This window comes from Cladophialophora carrionii (assembly GCF_000365165.1).
Source record: "Cladophialophora carrionii CBS 160.54 unplaced genomic scaffold supercont1.1, whole genome shotgun sequence".
Lineage (NCBI taxonomy): Eukaryota > Fungi > Ascomycota > Eurotiomycetes > Chaetothyriales > Herpotrichiellaceae > Cladophialophora > Cladophialophora carrionii.
Window position 1 is genome coordinate 3,241,281 of NW_008481816.1, and position 18,170 is coordinate 3,259,450.

Genomic DNA, 18,170 nt, shown 5'->3' on the forward strand with positions numbered 1-18,170 from the left:
TGCGTGCCATGATGAACGTCCCATGTCCACACACCAGACACACACACACACACACTTTTAAGACGGCCACGACACATGATGATTTTATGTTAAAAACCCCCTGCCTCAGCCGGTCTGCAATGTGCCGCTCTCTCAAATCGAGACAAAGAAACTCTTTTCGCCCTCCCTCGGCTCCACGGCGCATCTCTTCAGAATGGGGTCCGCACAACTGATCCGGATCCTCTCCGGCGTGGCGGGACTCCTGAGACTCAGCACCTCCTCCACGCCATACTGCTTCCTCGCGGCCTTGAGGGCATCCCGGATGGCGAAGAAGACCGCACTGCCCATAAACAGCGGCGGCTCGCCGACGCCGCGCGACCGCTGGATCGTGCGCAGATTCTTCCACTCGACGTCCTTGAGCAGCGAGACGTTCATGATCTGCGGGATGTCACGGAAGCCCGGGATCTTGTAGGCGCCCGGCCCGCGGGTGAAGAGCTGCCCGCTCGCACGGTGCCAGAGGGACTCCTCTGTGGTGAAGAGGCCCTGGCCCTGCACGTACGCGCCCTCGATCTGCCCGTAATCGATGGCCGGGTTGATGCTGCGCCCGACGTCCATCTTGATGTCCGATCGCAGGCAGGTCCAGTCGCCAGTGAGCGTGTCGATGAGGACTTCGCTCGCGGTCACGCCCTGCGTGAAGTAGAAGAACATTTTGCCCGTGTTCTCCTTGGTCGGGTCTTCCGGGTTCGGACCCCAGATGTATCCGATTTCAGGGGTCTTGTAGAATCCGTTGGCCGAGAGGTTCACGCGGTCGAAATACGCAGCCGTGGCGAGCTGGTGCATCGTGGCCTTTGGGCCGAATTTCTCACGGTACGGCGCCAGCCGCTCGTTGATCTGCATACAGGCGTTGTAGGCGGCGTAGCCATTGAGATCGGACGAGGCCGACGCGGCTGTGCTGGATGAATTGGCGACCGTGTTGGTTGCCGTCTCGGAAATGTGCACGTCCGAGAGAGGTACTTGGAGGGCTTCGGCAACGATCATGCAGATCTTGGTGTGTAGACCTTGACCCATTTCCGTGCCGCCGTGGGCGACGAGGACGGAGCCGTCGTGGTAGATATGCACGAGAGCGCCGGCTTGATTAAGGAAGAGAGCGGTGAAAGAAATGCCGAACTTGGTGGGGATGATGGCAAGGCCTTTCTTCTGCCATTTGTGCGTGGCGTTGAATTCGTCGACGGCTTTGCGGCGCGCGTCGTAGTTGGACTCCTCTTTGATTTGCTTGTACATCAACGGGACGTGCCAGTCCTCGAGCGCTTGCTTGAAATGTGTTTGCTCGCCGTCCTTGTAGAAGTTGATTTCGCGGAGCTGGTCGACGGGGATCTTGAGGTGGTCCGATATTTCCTCCATGTAGGATTCGGCAATGAACATGCCTTGGGGACCACCGAAGCCGCGGAAGGCTGTGTTTGAGACAGTGTTGGTCTTGCATAGGCGGCCGTCGACGTCTATGTTCGGGATGTTGTAGCAGCCGTCGATGTGTGAAAGGGCCCGGTCCACGACCGCAGCAGACAGATCTTGACACCATCCTGCGTTGTTGAAGACGTTGCATCTCAGAGCCTGGATCTTGCCGTCCTTGTTGACTCCGACCTTCCAGATGCCCAGGAACGGGTGTCGCTGCCCAGAGGTCATGATGTCTTCGTCTCGGTTGAGCATGCATCTGACGGGCCGCTTCACTTTGTTCGCTGCCACAGCGCAGATTGTCGAGAGCTGGATCGATCGGGTCTCCTTGCCGCCGAAGCCGCCACCGAGACGCTTAACTTTGGAAACGATCTTGTTGGACTGCACACCCAGAGCTTTCGCAATATAGGCCTGCGTTTCCGACGGATTCTGGGTGCTGCTCCAGATTTCCATCTCACCATCCTCTGGCTTGGGGATTGCGAGAGCAGCGTTAGTCTCGAGGTAGAAGTGCTCCTGCCCACCCATCCTGGCAGTACCCTCGAAGACATGGTCGCATTCTTGGAAGGCTTTGTCGACATCACCTCTGCGGATATATCGGTAGTGTGCGAAAAAGTTTTGCTTCTCGATAGCCTCTTCGATGGTGTAAATGGCGGGTAGTTCTTCGTACTGGACGAGGACAGCACGGGCACCAGCAGAAGCCTGCTGAGGCGTGTTTGCCAGAATCATGCCAATGGGTTGACCCGCCGTGAAGACTTCGTCCTCGGCAAAGAAAACCTCGTCGCACACTGGGGCACCCCACCAGTTCGCCTTAGGATTTGGGAAATCGTGTCGGTCAACCCAGGCGGCGACACCTGGAAGTTGTAGCGCGGGGCTGGGGTCAACGCTGATCAGTTTTGCGTGTGCTTTTGTCGATAGAACGAGGCAGCCGATGAGCTCGTTCTTCTGGGTAGGGATATCGTCCGTATACTGGGCTTCTCCGGTGCACTGCTTCAACGCCGCCAAATGCGGGTGTTCCTTCCCGAGAACCTTTTGCGAGTAAGCAACAGAAGCATCGTGGTCTTTGTGACCCTTTGAGATTTCTCGCTCAATCTCCTCGACTACTTCTTCATCTGCTTGCTTGCTCGCGTCTTCGATCTGAATGAGGACTTCTTGGTAGAAGCGGTAGAAGAATCCCAAAGCCAAGGATTTCCTGTACCAAGCCATTCCTCCCGGCACGCCGAAGGGAAGGTTGAAGTCGTGTTCCAAGGCACTCATTACTCCCTCCAGGGTCTGCGGATCTGTGAATGTCTTTCCAACGATGTATTCAGACGCTTGTTTGGCTTCAATGGTAATAGGAGCCATTCCTCCGTAGACCAAGTTGGCGTTCTTGACCTTGTAGTTGTCGTCCAGCGCAACTCGCAAGCACGCATTGACAATGGCAATATCGTCATCTTTCCGCTTCGATTGCTTGTACGATCTGACGTATTCTCCTTTCTCGGCGGTGATGGGGATTCTCATCGCGGCGATCACAGCATCTTCGGGCAGAGCCGTCACTCTGTAACGCTTAAAGAAGCTGCCCATAGGTATCTCTGTAGTTTTTTTCAGGGACTTGGCAATCATGACTGACTTTGTGGCGACGAACACCGGATTCAGATCGGAGATGGGAGAAGCTGTTGCCAAATTGCCCGCCGGTGTGCCAACGTTCCGGATCTGCCGGCCGGCGAAGTACCTGATGGCTTTCTTGATGGCTTTGAACGATTGGGCCTTGGCCTCGCCGTAATGTTTAACAGCTTCATCACAGATGTTTTCGAGATCTGTCAAAGCGACATTCCCACCAATCTCCACGTAGTCGTCGTGGAACGAGTACTGTCGAAGTTCGGCGATGTCGCCTACATATACCGAGGCTGAGTATTGGGCTGCCTTGAATTTGATCTCAATCTGGGTCTCGGTGCTACCACCGATTAACTTAGCAGCGGGGTGAGCATTCTTGATCTCCAGCAGCTGCTTTAGAGTAACGGGCCTGTACCACTTCTTCCTCTTGTTTCCAAACGCGAGCGGCCGGAACTCGTGCTTCCGCAGTGCAGGAGGATAAATCAACTCCGTGGACGGATCGTAGTGAATGAAAGACGGAGGAGTGTATTTCTTCTCGGGAGCGTCCACGTCGTTGACGCTATTTGTGGCGCCGTTGCAGGAACCCCCATTGTCCATGCAGCAGCCAGAACCGCCGTTTGCAATCGACTTGCCACAAGACTTGTTGAAGCTCTGGGCGGCATCGAGAATCGGTCGGTAGCCCGTGCATCGGCACAGGTTGCCATCGAAGTTTTCCTCGACCTCAATCTCTGATGCTCCAGGACCATTGTTTCTTAGCAGAGCATATAAGCTCATGACTATGCCCGGTGTGCAGAAACCGCACTGGCTTCCACTTGCCATGGCGATCCGCTGCTGTGCGGGATGTGGGTGCTTGGAATTGCCAATGCCCTCGATGGTAACAACATGCTTGCCATCGACGCTGGCGAGTGGGGCCAGACAAGCATTGACCGAGGCGTGGTATATTTTCTTGGTAGTTGGGTTCAGTTGTGATACCACCACCGTACACGCACCACATCCACCTTCTGCGCATCCCAGCTTTGTGCCCGTCAAGCCGATGCCTCTCAGATACTCCAGCAGTGTGAGTTCTGGGTCCACCGCGTCCAGCTCGACCTTCGTCCCATTGAGATAGAAGCGCAGTGTGTCGTCGTAGCTCTCAGTCAGAGAGGCAAGCGAGACGACTTTCTCTGCGGTGCCGGCTGGCTCCAGAACTCCTGGAGCCATCTCGGTTGGGAGTCTGTCAACGAGAAGTGAGGAGGGCGAAAAGTCAGCGGTCCTGTCAGGTCAGCATCAAACGTCGCCCTACGCACAAATCGAGGCGAAAGGAACCGGGCAAGGGAAATATACTGCAGAGGCAGATGTCGTACAAGCCGAGCGTGGCGGGCGATCAAGAGGCGAAAGTGATACACGAAACTCCCTGCACTCACTACAGCCTCTTATCGGCAACCGCCTGAAGCTACTCTCATCAATGCAGAAGCAATCTGTTCCAACTGATTTTGATAGGAAACGAAACGGGACGCGACGACTTGACGCACGAATCAGAGAGGGGCAATTGCAGCACAACTGAGATCTCGTAGAGATAGCTGACACGGATCGCCAGTGAGGGGTGAGTGGTAGCCATCGCGGCCAATCGCCTCGCATGGAGTTGACAGCTGGTCCCGCCTGTGTGCAGCTGCGGCGGCGGTGCTGGCTCTCAGCGGGCGGAGACCTCCGATGGTAAGGGCGGCGCTTTCATCTGACAGGAAGCAGGCCGTGCTCAAAAGCTTGTGAGTGCGGAGTGAATGTACGAGTAAATACTCTGTCCTTCGTACCGAGAATGCAGAGGAAGCATGGACAGCGGGCAGGTCTCGCGCTCAGCAGCAGCGTTGTACGAGGTCAAATTATCTTCATTTTCATCTCAACTCAGCTTGCCACTGAGACGGATATCTATCGCTTTCTTTGATCTCCGTCCTTCGTTTCCAATGCAGCTCTGCGACTGGCGTTGGCGATATTGGCTCACAAACTGGCCCTCATATCCAAATGGCACCCGTCTCATACCATACCTACCTTATGCAGGCAGCGTGCGGTGAATGTTCCACAGAGCATTCACCTCGGCCACGTTCCAGTAGGAGTCCGGCACCCGGTAGCCGCCCCATTCTCCTGGCAATTGCATGCACAGATAGGTCAGGACCTCCTCTGTCCAGTTCCCAGACCGGACCAACGCGTTCCGAATCATGCTCAACGCTCTGTGACAGCTGTCCAGGGCAGCCGGTCTCCCGACCGCCAGGATGCGCTGGATGTGGTATGTGAACAGCCGGCTTTCGCATCCCAGACTTTCAGTAAGTTCGAGCTTGACCTGCACCGCCAGCTTTCCTGTTCCACGGACTGCGTTCCACTGTGCTGGCGTAGGCTCCGCAATGCTCGGGTCGATCTCGTCCAAATCCGCGAAGATGAAGTAGTCTGCGGCGTCCATGGCACGGTAAACTGCCTGTCTGTGGCGTTCGACGAGGTTAGGCATCTGGCCCATGATATAGGCGCGCTTTGGGATCTGGTAAGGGCGGATTGTGTCTTGGTCAATGGGTCCGGTGATCTTATTTTGGCGGCATTCCAGTACCCAGTGTCGTTGGATGTCCTCGTAGAGGTGCTGCTTCTTGCAGTAGCGGGTGAAGCTCCCCGTCCCACAGGCAGGGCAGATGACCACGTTACGATCTGGACGGGTTCCGGGTGTTAGCAACGAAGTGTGGACGATGCAACGGCGCGCAGATCAGACTTACCCCAGCAACTTGTCATGGCACGGCAATCGGGCTTCGGACATTTCAACAGCGGGTGGAAGCTGTCGAATTTGAACTCGGGCAGGGGAGGGGCGGGATTTGAGGTTGCACATTGAACAAGGTTGCGTCTCTGCAGAATGGTGTCAGCGGGAGGAGAAAAGAAAAGTATCATGGCTTCAGTGACTCACGTGAGGATTTGTGACACTTTCCTTCTTGGTGCTGCCTTCAACCTTGCGGTCTTCCCCTGATACTTTACCTTGCGCTTTTTCGGTCCTCTGGATAGGCCCTTGATCTCTGGGAGCTTGCTTCACTCGCACATCTCCGGTAGCCGATTCGACACTCAGAACATCATTCGACGAACGAGGTACCACTTGACCTTGACTGCTTGCAGACGAGGGAACGTGGATTTCTCTCCCAGAAGCTCCCTTATTGACGCCTGGCTCTGAGACTTGTACGATATCTGTTTTCTTGTTGGTATCTGCTGCTTCTTTCTTGCTTAGCTTCTCGGGTGTTGACGCAGCTACACCTGTGCTAGACTTCTTATCCTGAGCTTGTTGATGTGTGGTGGGTGGAGTAGGCATAGGCGGCCCAGTGAAAGAAGTCGGCTGGACTGTGGACTTGTTTGGGACATTTGAGAATGCCGTTCTGTCTTCATTCTCACGCAAGTCTTTGTTTTGGGAGTACCATGAACCATCATATAGCCCGCTTGGCGCCACTGCGCTTGGGGGAGGTTTGGGTGGCAGTGGTATGGTCGGACGAGGAGGAAGTCTCATTTTGGCTATGCTACCTGCAAGCTGATTCGCATTCTGGTCTACTGAAGTCGGTACACCACCATTCGCTTGTGTCTGGTGCTGTGCAGATGTCGCCATGTCTGGGGTAGACGGGTTGATGGGTAGGTTTGGGGCGATTGACTTCGCCTTGTCATCGAACAGTTGAAGGGCTTCAGGCTCTGCTGGAGGCGGATCACTTCGTTCAGACGGGGTTGGAGACTGTGTGTTTGCCTGCTTCTTTGGCTTCTTCTTCTTCTTTTTGGGCTTCTTTGCCTTCTTGGATTCCTGGTTGTGGACCAGCACCTCTCCAATAGGAGTTGCGTCCATGGCGTCAAGTGCTGAGGAAGATGAGGTTTGTGATGAAGATCGTGAGTGCGTGTTCTCTTTTTGTTTTTGCGAATCTGGGTCGGCAGAAGAGTCACTGTCACGGCCTACCGGAAGCTTCTTCTCATCACCGCGGTGGGACGACTCAGCGACTGCGACAGCCGCAGATTCTGAAGCGACCGTCGTCAGTGCCAGAAACTCTCCGCGCTTGATCTCTTGCCGGAGCATGAGCTCCTCCCCAAGTCGACAGAGTTGCTCGTGAGAGCATCGACACTCAGAGAAGAATTTTAGGCTTGCCAGGATGAGAGTTCCATACGCTTGCTGGAGAACAGTCAGTACACCAAGAAGTCGTTGACAGGACCAAAGTTCGTACGAATTCAGTTTCAGTCTGCCCAGGACAGAAAGCCGCGAATTCCGGGTGATTGAGCTTTGCAAAGACTTGCCACGACCATCTGACTTGGCTGCTACCAGGAACATCAAAGGTGTGACACACAAACTTCAAAAGTCCAGCCTCCTTCAGAGACTCATCCACGATCACCAGGTCTTCGTCAAAGCAGCCGTGGAATGTGTACTTGTCGCCTGTCGGACCGGTCCACGTGTGGGACTGGTTTTCACGCTCTGGCTCTTTTCCCTTGCCGCGGTGCTCTTCGCGAATGGGACGGAACTGGTCGTTCTGTTTCGTCCAGTCGAGCTCCTTCACTCCCTGGATGCCCAGGGGCAGACGGTCTCGGGCAAAGGCACCCTTCTCGCCGGAGGACCTCAGAAGCTGTTGTAGGATGCCACAGACGTGGCGGAAGTTCTCTGGCGACATTCCGCCAGGCGCGACAAACTCCTCACAGAAGGCGAAGAGGAGGGCGCCAGCAGCCGCGGCAGGAAGTCGTTCCAGACGACGCTGCTCGAAGTCGAGGCGGCCCTCTCTCAAGCTGATGGTCTCAATTATCCCCTGGTCTGGGGATGGCAAGAAGACCATCGTCTCACTCAACGCCCTGGCATACGAGATGTAGGCCATCACCCTCCTGGCAAATCCAGTTGCATCAGCGCATGGTGATGAGGATTGGAGGTCAGAGCTTACCTAGGCGCCATTATGACGAGCATTGGTGGTGCCTCTGAGGCACTCATTGTCGATGGATGGTATGAATGTTGGTCGATAGAGAGCTGTGCAGAGACGCAGGCTGGCAATGGCTGTGATCTACCCGAAGTGCGCCCGGTGTCTGACGCTGCTTCACAATCATGGATAGGCGGTCCGTTTAGCGCTAGGCAGGTCAAGAGTGACAACATGGGAAGGGAGCTTGCTCTACACAACTCACTGGAGATTGCTGTGGGAAGATACTAGGGATTTGTTTGCCATGATACAAACCCAGGACCAGCCTGACCCGACAAAGACTCCTACCGTCATGCCTGGTGTCTTCCCTCTTGCGTTCAAGCATATGGCCTGATAAGTCGAAAGAGGCCCTCAACAGCATTTTCACCTCAATTGGTGGTGCAAAGGGGAGGCTCCCGGGCAAAATAGAGGCAGCTGGCTCTGAATGCAAGCAGCATCCATTCTGTCATCCTCAACAATCCCTGGACAGGTTGGAAGCAGTGGTTACCTGAGGCGCATCAAGGTACCTGACAACTATACCACCGGTGTACTGGCTTGTTACAAAGTTCTCTCAGAGCCGAGGCTTCCGCGGTAAAGGAGTTCTGCAGGCTTTTATGCTAATAGCATTTTCCTCGTGGCCACTAGCCACTTGATGTGCTCGTTCACATAGAGTCTTCGCTCATTTTCGCCAGAGTTTGGTTGAGTCAGGAGTCTAGTGAGTGAAGTCGGAAAAGGATTCAGGAGACGAAACTCTTTTGAAGAGAGTGTCACGTGGACAGAATTCTCATGGTCACGTGATATGCGGAACCCGAATTAACTTTTCGCCGAACGCAGCTTCAGGTTGCTCGAGGTTGGGCTCTGTCTAGAGACTCGAAACTGAAACCTCACCAACCCCTCACACAATTCTCATTCGCATCTATTCAGTGAAATTACTAGGTTATCACCTTTCCACCCGGGTGCTTCATAGGCTTGTGTCCGTCATTCGTTCTCGAGCTCGTCATGGCTGATCTCAGCAACATCCTCGCTGCTCTCGCAGCGCAGCGGCAAGGAGGAACACCCTCACAAGCTCCTCCTCCACCTGTGCCTGGCATGCCGTATCCACCACCTCAATATGCCTCTCCTCCTGGTAGCGCTGCACCTTATGGTCTTCCGCAACCAATCAACTCTGGCAGCGTCGATCTCGGAGGCATAAAGCCTATCAGCTCTGGATCTGTTAGCATTGCCGATGCGATCGCCAAAGCTCGAGGAATCGCGGCTGAGAAAGGCATCTCCTACGACCCCAGTCGACGTAAGACATTTCTCTGCTCTGGCCCACGCTTACTGAACTGATTACGAACGAATAGCTCCTATCAATCCCGACCCTAGAACCGGAAGCAGAGGCTACCGACGCTCGAGATCGCCGTCCAGATCCCCTCCGCGGCGAGACGGCTATCGAGATGCTTATAATCCCTACAGAGACGATAGACGGGCAAATGACCGCGGATTCAACAGGGATCGCTCTTTGTCCCCACGGGCTGCACCATATTCTCCGGGAAGATTCAGAGATGACAGATCACCCGGGCGCGACCAGGGAGGTGAAGGGGAATCGGAAATCCTACCTTTAGACAAAGGCGTGGTCGGGCTCATCATCGGCCGGTCTGGGGAAAATCTGCGACGGGTCGAGAACACCACAGGTGCTCGTGTCCAGTTCATGGACGGTCCCGAAGTCCCTGGTCCTCAGAGGCATTGTAGGATAACGGGGCCCCGAGCTGCACGTGCCGCTGCCAAAAATGAAATCTTCAGGATCATCGATGACAACGAAGTTTCGAAGAGAGGCGGCCCAGCTCAAGAAAAACTTCGCCATCAGAGCAAAGTGACGACAACCAAAGAAGGCGATAGTCTCCAAATGATGGTTCCCGACCGAACGGTTGGATTGATCATCGGACGTGGAGGTGAAACCATCCGCGACTTGCAAGACCGGAGCGGCTGTCATGTCAACATTGTTGGAGAGAACAAGAGCATCAATGGATTGCGGCCTGTTAATCTGATTGGAAGTGCGTCAGCGCAGCAGTACGCGCGAGATTTGATCCTGGAGATCGTGGAAAGTGATCAGAAGGGCATCAGCGTGAAAGACCTCCACCGCGAACGAGAAGACTCGCACGGCGGCGGCGCTGGTGGCGGCAAGATCAACGATAGTATCGTCGTGCCCGGCGATGCAGTGGGCATGATCATTGGCAAAGGCAGGTTGCACCCAAGTATTCTCATGTGTTTCGCTAACAGCTGCTTAGGGGGTGAGTCTATCCGTGATATGCAGAATCAAACAGGGTGCAAGATCAATGTCTCGCCAGCAAGTGGACGAGACATTGAACGTGAAATTGGACTTATCGGCAGCCGCCACGCCATTGATGCAGCCAAGCGTGCTATTATGGAGAAGGTGGACGTTGTGGTAATGATGGCCTATGAATGCTTTCGATGCATATGCTAACATGATACAGCGTGCTCGCACCCAAGCTCGTGAACGTGAAAGTCGAGACGACTACGGAGACAGGTACTCGGGACAACAACCCAGCTATCCCGCTGCCGCTGCCCTCCCCACGCAAGTGGCAGCACCTCCTCCAGCCGCTGGGGCTGCAGACCCTTATGCCGCCTATGGTGGCTATCAGAATTATCTCCAGATGTGGTACGCCGCCATGGCACAACAACAAGGTGGCCAGGGCCAAGGTGAGCAACGATGAGGACGCGTTGAGGTGACCGACCGTGAGCTCGTGCATGTGGATTTCGACGTCTTTGCTGGATGACCTCTTGATCGACACGACAAGTCCGCTTCGTGTCATGGACCTCTCGATAACCTTTCGCTCGCACGCTGTCTTCGTCTGGGCCGATTTCGCACATGCTGTGACCTGATCTGAAACCGACTGGACCTCGCACACCATGGCATGCTTGAAACTTCTGCAAACTGAAGCGCGGAAATTACGTTACGGCACGCTCTGCTTTGACCATCATCGTATGCTCGACTCGGCAAGCCTCCAGCTTCGACACTTCGCACCTGCCATCTTTACGCGCAGACGTCCTTGTGGCCAATCCGTCACTGTGCACTTCGCCGACAGACCAGAAAGACCCCTCTCGCTTGAATTCAGAAGCAAGAAACAATGTGATGAGATGCATCGAAAAACGAGACACGATTCCGGACGAGGAGAAACACTTGATACTGATCTTCGCCGCTCCAATGAGTGACCTAGCCTGGCTTTCGTCGCACAAAGCAGCACGTGGTAACTTGCGCTTTCACGTCGACACTCTAGATGAGCCCTCGAGCCTCGAGCCTCGAGCCTCGTGGACGCAAGGCTGAATTTCAAGTTTTCAAGAGGACACAGTGGGGAAGCGAGTGAAAGTTGGGGCCTGCACTAGTTAGTAAAGGGATTAGCGCATTGAACAGGGATTAAAACAGGGAATGATCTCATCTCGCTGGCGAGCGCCACAGTAAAGTGCCGATCCGTGGCTGATTCCCAGCATCTCATAAAAGGCTGCCTCCGCGTCATTTCGTCGGCTTTGTTTTCTGTAGACACAATTGAGATCATCGGATTGCTTCGTGGTGTCTCCCCCTCCCAGTTGTCGGCTGTTCCGCTGCGGGCACTGCACTTGTCTGCCTACAATGTCCCGAGACGTGCCCGGTGGCGATGTTGTCGGTGTTGCGTCCCCAGTCGGGGACAGGTTCTGACAGCGCTGCGGCGGGATTCAGTGGCAGCTGGGAAGACGACGAGGCAAGCCGACGAGGAGCCTGCGATGCCGTCTCATTTCCCGATGCGATCTCGTTTCAGCTTCGAACCCCACGTGAGAGCGCGTGTCTGGCGTGGGATCGGCTCGGATGAGACGGTTGGTGGGCGCTTCTTCGGCCTGGTGGCGCTGTTTTTGGGCTGCGCGCCAACGTTCAGTTTGGAATCATCGACCACCAGCCGATGTTCTTGCACCACAACATGCAACAACCCTTTCGAAACAGGTCAATCTGCAGTATTTCGGGAGGACCTCTTGTGACATGTTGCTGGTGTGTCTGCGGCGTGGGGCGGCGATCGCCTGGAAAAGCGGTACGTACTGGCTGAACTGCCCTTCATTGTGTCACTGCTGCTATTCTTATTGTCGCTGTCCCGCACAATGCTTTACCAATGATCCCCCATTCACTTGTCTCTCATTGTCGACTCCTTCTGCCTTCTTTCACGTCACGAGTTTTCTTTGTTGCCGTCATTGATATCGCTTTTCTTTCGCATGTCTTGAGGACTGCCTTTGTCACCTAATCCGCCCAGCGACTGTATCACTGCCTGTTTGCTCTGTGCCTTTTTCCCTTCGAATCCCGCAAATCATCTTCCTGCACCCTCCGCAGCACCTACAGCAAGATCAAGACACTTACTTGGACTCGAACATCAGATAATTTCCTGTCGATCTCTGCGCCATGTCTGCCCCGTCGGCCTTCGCGGCTGGCGCTTCTCCATCCATGCCTGCCGGCAGTCATGAGATACGAGACTACTACTCCAACCAAAACCCACCTCGGTCGTTACCACACACTGCACCATCCATCACACCCTACCTTGGCCTCCGGGCTCGCTTATCGCAAATTTGGATCAATCGATGGACCATTCTTCTCCTACTTGTCCTTGCTCGAATCCTTATCGCAATCGCTGGCATCGACCACAACCTGGCGTCCGCCCGGCGCGAAGCTCTCTCGGCATGTTCAGACGTTGAATCGATGGGTTCTGCCATGGCTTCCATGCCTCACTACATGTCTCAAGGCGTGAACGAGTTGGCTGCCACTGGCATTGAGAAGTCGGTCAACGGCCTGATTCAGATGTCGACGATGGGCGTAACCGCGGTTGAGGAAATCGTAGTGTTTGTCATCGGGATGATGACCAACACCTACCTCTGCCTCATCACATTTGCCGTCAGCGGAAGCCTGCACTCAGTCATTGGGGTGCTAGACTCTGCTCAAGATGGTCTCAACAAACTCACCCAGACGCTTGGAAAGGATTTGTCGGGCGCCGTCGACACCTTCGAAGACGCCTACAACAGTTTCATCGGCAAACTCGAGAGCTTCATCGCTTTCGGACAGACTGTTGATCAGCCATCCGCTCTCAATCTCACATCGGAGATGAACGCGCTGAAAAATCTCAAACTTCCAGGCAATCTTGACGCCGATCTCAAAAAACTCAACAACTCAATTCCCACATTCGATCAAGTGAAGAACTTCACTGAAAGCATCATCCGCTTGCCGTTCGAGGAAATCAAGCAGCTCATGAACGGATATGTGGGCAACTATACCTTCGATCGGTCCTTGTTTCCCGTTCCACAGAAAGAACAACTCAGTTTCTGCAGCGACAACGACGGGATCAATGACTTCTTCGACGGCATGGTCGATCTTGCTGCTCTCGCACGCCGAGTCTTCATCGGGGTACTCCTCACTCTCGCCATTCTGGTCATGATCCCCATGGCGTGGCGCGAAATCAAGCGTTACCGAAAAATGCAGGAACGCAGCCAACTCGTCACCTCCAACGCTCAAGATCCCATGGATGTCGTGTACCTGGTCAGCCGACCTTACACATCCTCCGCTGGCGTCAAGCTCTCCAACACTTTCCAATCGCAGCGAAAGAGGGACTTGATACGGTGGGTTGTCGCATACGCCACATCTGACGCAGCATTGTTTGTCCTCGCACTGGCCATCGCCGGCTTGTTCTCCTGCGCCTGCCAAGCCATCCTACTTCATTCTTTGGAGAAGGAAGTGCCAGACCTTGCCAATCAAGTGGGAGCCTTCTCCGACAAGGTCGTCGCCTCACTCAACAATGCATCTGAGCAGTGGGCGATTAGTACTAACGCGGCCATCGAGGCAACAAACAAGGAGATTAACCAAAACATGCTGGGTTGGGTCAATACGTCGACGACTGCGATCAATGATACGCTCGTCGCATTTGTCGACCAGACAACCAAAGTCCTCAATACCACCTTTGGCGGCACGATCCTGTACGACCCGATCATGGAAGTCCTCAATTGCCTCGTCCTGCTCAAGATTCAAGGGATCGAGAAGGGACTTACCTGGGTTCATGACAATGCGCATATTGACTTTCCCCTGCTTCCGAACGACACTTTCAGCACAGGTGCTGTGGCCAGCCTGTCAGACTCTAGCAATCCTTCGGACTCATTTCTTGCCAGTCCTGGGGATGCTGCTAGTGACAAGATTACCTCGGCTGTCGCCAGATTCATCGATGAGCTGGAAGAGGCCATTCGGACCGAAGCGATCATCTCAACGTTCATCTTGCTTGTCTGGATCTTTGTCGCATTCCTTGGCATTGCTCGAGCATTGATGCTTTGGTACGGCCGCGACAAGGTCCGAGGTGAAGGGGGCGCCCCGGCGTCCGCTTCGACCATTACACCAGGCAATGACTTTCGCTTCGAACACCAAGACCGGTATGGGGAATTCGTTGATATTCCGTTGAGCAACGTGAATAAGAATCGGCCGATGTCGCCTGCGCCCGAATACAGTCCACCAGAAAAGTCTGTTCCTCATGAGGACGATTACCAGGATTCAAAGCTGGGATTCAGCGCACGACACGACAGCAAGCACGGATTTATTTGATGGGAATTGAGAACGGAAATACGAGACTGAGATTGCGTTGAGAGAATCAAGGTGAGAGATAAAAATCAAAATATTCTACCATCTCCAGCAGACCTCCACCTAGTATGAGCTGGACAAACACGGCCAAGATTGCCATACAGTGGAGAGCAAGAGAGACATTTGTGGAGAAACAATGGGATCCCGATCAGAAACATGACCGCGATAAATGGGCGCAAATACGGGTGGCAATGGTATTGTGCGCTGTGATGTTGAATGATGAAATGCTTTGTGGAGGAAAAGCTCTCTTCTCTGTTCTGGACCACCAAAGCGCCCGGCGCGGGATCGAAACAAAAGCACCGGGCCATTTTACCAAGCCGAAGAACAAAGAAGACCTTTGCCTCAAGGTCAACGACTGAGGGACTAGAGTTCCTTCCCTGCCCGTGAGTCCAGCCCCCTAGCCGTGTTCGTGTGATTCGTCTCCCATTCGTCCCAAAAGGACAGGTCCAGCATTGCTAACAGCAAGGCAGCTTCTCCGGTGGCACAGCATGGTTCTTTCTTCCCCCGGAGGGAAGATACCTTGTTTGTTTCTCCGCCGACCTTTCGATAGCCCTCGATCCCCAGAGTGGATGTCGCGCCTTGCCCCTCGTGCGGCCAGGTGTCAAGCAAGGCCTCGGTGCCGCGATCAGGCACTGTGCCATATTATCGCAGCTGGAGTCGCGTGATGGAGTGGAATCATAAGTCCTTACGATCTATATGCCGTCTGCCCTTTGCTGCAGGTGGCATCTCGGGGACGAAGCAGGTTTTGTACGGGAATTGTTCTGGGATCCATTTGGCTTAGAAGCCCCCTTCATCTCCATCGTGGGATGTCGTTGAGTGGCTCTTCCAACCCGGACGATTCCCTGTTGTCGAGCTATGGACTCGAGGGATATCTCATGATTGTTGCGGTTTGTGCGTGGATGTCGAGACCCTCGTTCGCGGTTGGTGTCCTCTCCTTTCATTCAGCCTGTCGTGTCACGCGTGGCCGCTGTTTCTTCACCGATATTCGGAGAGGTTGGATGCAGTCGACTTCGGTGAGATTGGCAAGCTGGAAAGAGGATGGGCTCCCACCCGCGGATGAGTTCCCCTTCGAAGTGGGCATCTGGCTTGTTTGTTTCCCCCCCTTTTCACCACGACTTCGACAGTGTGCAACCACCTCAAACCAATGGTCCGCTCGCATCGCATATCAAGTCGAGCGAACCACGCGCACGGTCGAATCGTGGCGGATGTACATATGCAACAGGCCGGAGAAGCTGCTTCGGAGAAGGTCCGCCTCTGCACATGCTTCTGGTGGATCAATTTCCAGCATGCAGATTTTGAGCCCGCCGGTATGCAGAAGTATGTGCTGAAGCGCGACGGACTTGTGGCTTGCCCGAGTCAACCAACCCCCCTTGTCTCCCATGAACCCCCCAAAAAAATGCCGTGGGCTGGGGTCTGAAGATCTATCTATTCTGTCTCTCTGCCTGTCTGTCTGAAAGGGTTGTCGTTCACGGATCGAACGAAGATAGCCAGCAATCGATTATATAGAGAGATGGTCAGATAGATGGGATAGATAGATGCCAATATCCAGCTCTAGCCTGACAAACTCAAATACGTGGACGTGGACGTGGACGTGGACGTGGACATGGACCGGGGCTTGCTCCGTGCTTCTCAATAGACACGACGACTAGGATGTTCTTGGATTTGCTGTGTTGTGCTGTAGATCTGACCACAAGCCATGCTCATACCCATGTTACAGGTCAAGTGGTTTGAATTCTGGTGTCGGGCAATGTTGGTTGATTATAGTAGCAAGACCGACCATCCATGTACTTAGGGTTGCTGGGTACTCGTCTGCTGTGAGGTGAGCCTTACAGGAATGCGCGATACTGTAGGCAGGACTGTGTGTTAAATTCTTGGGCTGCATACATACTTGGCGTTCACAATGGAGTACTTGCTTTCCTTCGTTTCAAAGCCGTTAAGAATCACGCTGCAAGACCCAGTACTGTATATACAGCGAAGTGGGGGTGACTGGTTTTATAACTTGAAGGGTAGAAGGGCGACATCGCACGGTTACCCTTGAACTTCCTTATGGGCCAACACATCCTCGTTGCTCCATTGGTACAAGGATGAATCCATCCCACTGTCCTCTACAGCAAGCAAGCTTCTGTCGTTGTGTCGAGATTCGTGCAAGCCAGCCAGCTTTGTTTAGACTGGAAGGATAGTGGTGGTGAAACGGGACATGGATACGGACATGGACATGGAGACGCATATGCATATTCATGATCATGATCACAATCATAATCATAATCATGTTAACATGAGTACGGGTCGGCTCAGGTACGATCCACAGCACACGCAGGTATGTATATATTTCTCTCGTCCTGGAGTTTCTCAAGGCTGCACATCGGCAATAGCCACGCCCAGCTCGCTGTCTCCTTGGCCTGTCGTCTTGTTAGCCGCTCGTCCAGCCAGCCAGAGTTTGAATCCGGACTCACCAAAATACAAATACCATTTCCCCTTGAACTGCACGAGTCCCTCCGCGAAGACAACCTGGTCGACCTGGCCTTGCTGCTCATTGCCCGCCTCGGGCACCAGGATCGGCCTCTCCAACCGCGCGACAGGCCCGTCGCGCAACGCCGGCTGATACATGCCATCACTCACGTTCAGGGTTGGCCGAAACGAGCCGGACGGATCGATCAGCATCTGGCCCACCGAGTACTGGTTCTGCGGGTACCCGACGCGGCCCGTGGTCATGCCGTTGTAGACGAGCAGCCATTTCCCGTCGCGGGTCTTGATCGGCGCCGGTCCCGGCTCGATCAGTCGGTTCTCCCACGGATTGACAGGTCCGGCGAAGTAGTTGTCCGGCGGCAGGGCCGTCCAGTTCACCATGTCCGGTGAGGTGGCGTGGTAGAAGAACGAATCCCCAAAGTACATGTGGTACAGGCCGTCGGGGGTGGGTTCACTCACAATGGCTCCGGACTTGGTGTGGTTGAGTCGCGGCGAGGGCACGTCGATGTCGCTGTACGCCACGTCCTGGAAGCCCGGGAACAACGGCGGGTGCTTCTTCCAGGTCAGCAGGTCCGTCGAGGTCGCGAGGCAGAGTTGCGCCGTCACGTTGTCGAATGCCGTGTACGTCATGTAGAATGTGCCGTTGACGCGGACGAGGCGGGGATCCTCGGTGCCGCCGATCTGTTCCCATGATTCGGTCGCATACACGATCGGCCGGTTCAGACGGGTGAAGGTGACGCCGTCGGTCGACCACGCCAGGCCGATGGACGATGTCTTGGTCGAGTTCTGGGCACGGTAAAGGAGGAAGATGGTCTCGTTGAGCACGATGGCCGTCGGGTTGTACAGGAACGCCGACTCCCAGTTGGCAGATGGGTTGGGGGTCAAGATCGGGTTCCTGGCATATTTGTTGAAAGGTGCTATGGGAAAGACCGGGGCGGAGTAGTTGGCCGTGTTCAGGATGGTGGACGTGGTGATATTGAAGGGGAGGACTGATGCAGTGCGCGGAGGGGACTGCTGTGCAAGGGACGGGGGGACGAGAAAGACGAACGCGAGGTAAAGAACCTGCCGAACACTGACGCTGGAATGGAACATGGCGACACTCCGACAAACCTGTACATCTTGGGGGACTGGCTCGGATCTTCCCAATGTCTTTATAT

General features: G+C 54.6%; 5 protein-coding genes across 5 annotated transcripts; 2 read left to right on the forward strand and 3 right to left on the reverse strand.

Moving 5' to 3' along the window:
* Window positions 1-132: 132 nt before the first annotated feature.
* Window positions 133-4,218, reverse strand: G647_01148 (xanthine dehydrogenase; the record flags this gene model as incomplete). The annotated part of the gene is made up of 1 exon (XM_008724549.1): window positions 133-4,218. The coding sequence occupies one exon, from the start codon at window positions 4,216-4,218 to the stop codon at window positions 133-135; it is 4,086 nt and encodes a 1,361-aa protein (XP_008722771.1).
* An 823-nt stretch (window positions 4,219-5,041) lies between these two features.
* Window positions 5,042-7,847, reverse strand: G647_01149 (uncharacterized protein; the record flags this gene model as incomplete). The annotated part of the gene is made up of 4 exons (XM_008724550.1): window positions 5,042-5,682; window positions 5,748-5,874; window positions 5,933-7,159; window positions 7,212-7,847. 4 exons carry the CDS (start codon window positions 7,845-7,847, stop codon window positions 5,042-5,044), a joined length of 2,631 nt encoding a protein of 876 aa, XP_008722772.1.
* A 1,071-nt stretch (window positions 7,848-8,918) lies between these two features.
* G647_01150 (uncharacterized protein) lies at window positions 8,919-10,633 on the forward strand (the record flags this gene model as incomplete). Its single annotated transcript, XM_008724551.1, has 4 exons — window positions 8,919-9,207; window positions 9,263-10,142; window positions 10,179-10,344; window positions 10,394-10,633. 4 exons carry the CDS (start codon window positions 8,919-8,921, stop codon window positions 10,631-10,633), a joined length of 1,575 nt encoding a protein of 524 aa, XP_008722773.1.
* Window positions 10,634-12,339: 1,706 nt separating this feature from the next.
* G647_01151 (uncharacterized protein) lies at window positions 12,340-14,511 on the forward strand (the record flags this gene model as incomplete). The annotated part of the gene is made up of 1 exon (XM_008724552.1): window positions 12,340-14,511. The coding sequence occupies one exon, from the start codon at window positions 12,340-12,342 to the stop codon at window positions 14,509-14,511; it is 2,172 nt and encodes a 723-aa protein (XP_008722774.1).
* A 2,385-nt stretch (window positions 14,512-16,896) lies between these two features.
* Window positions 16,897-18,105, reverse strand: G647_01152 (uncharacterized protein; the record flags this gene model as incomplete). Its single annotated transcript, XM_008724553.1, has 2 exons — window positions 16,897-16,946; window positions 17,001-18,105. The coding sequence occupies 2 exons, from the start codon at window positions 18,103-18,105 to the stop codon at window positions 16,897-16,899; spliced, it is 1,155 nt and encodes a 384-aa protein (XP_008722775.1).
* Between the last annotated feature and the right edge of the window lie 65 nt (window positions 18,106-18,170).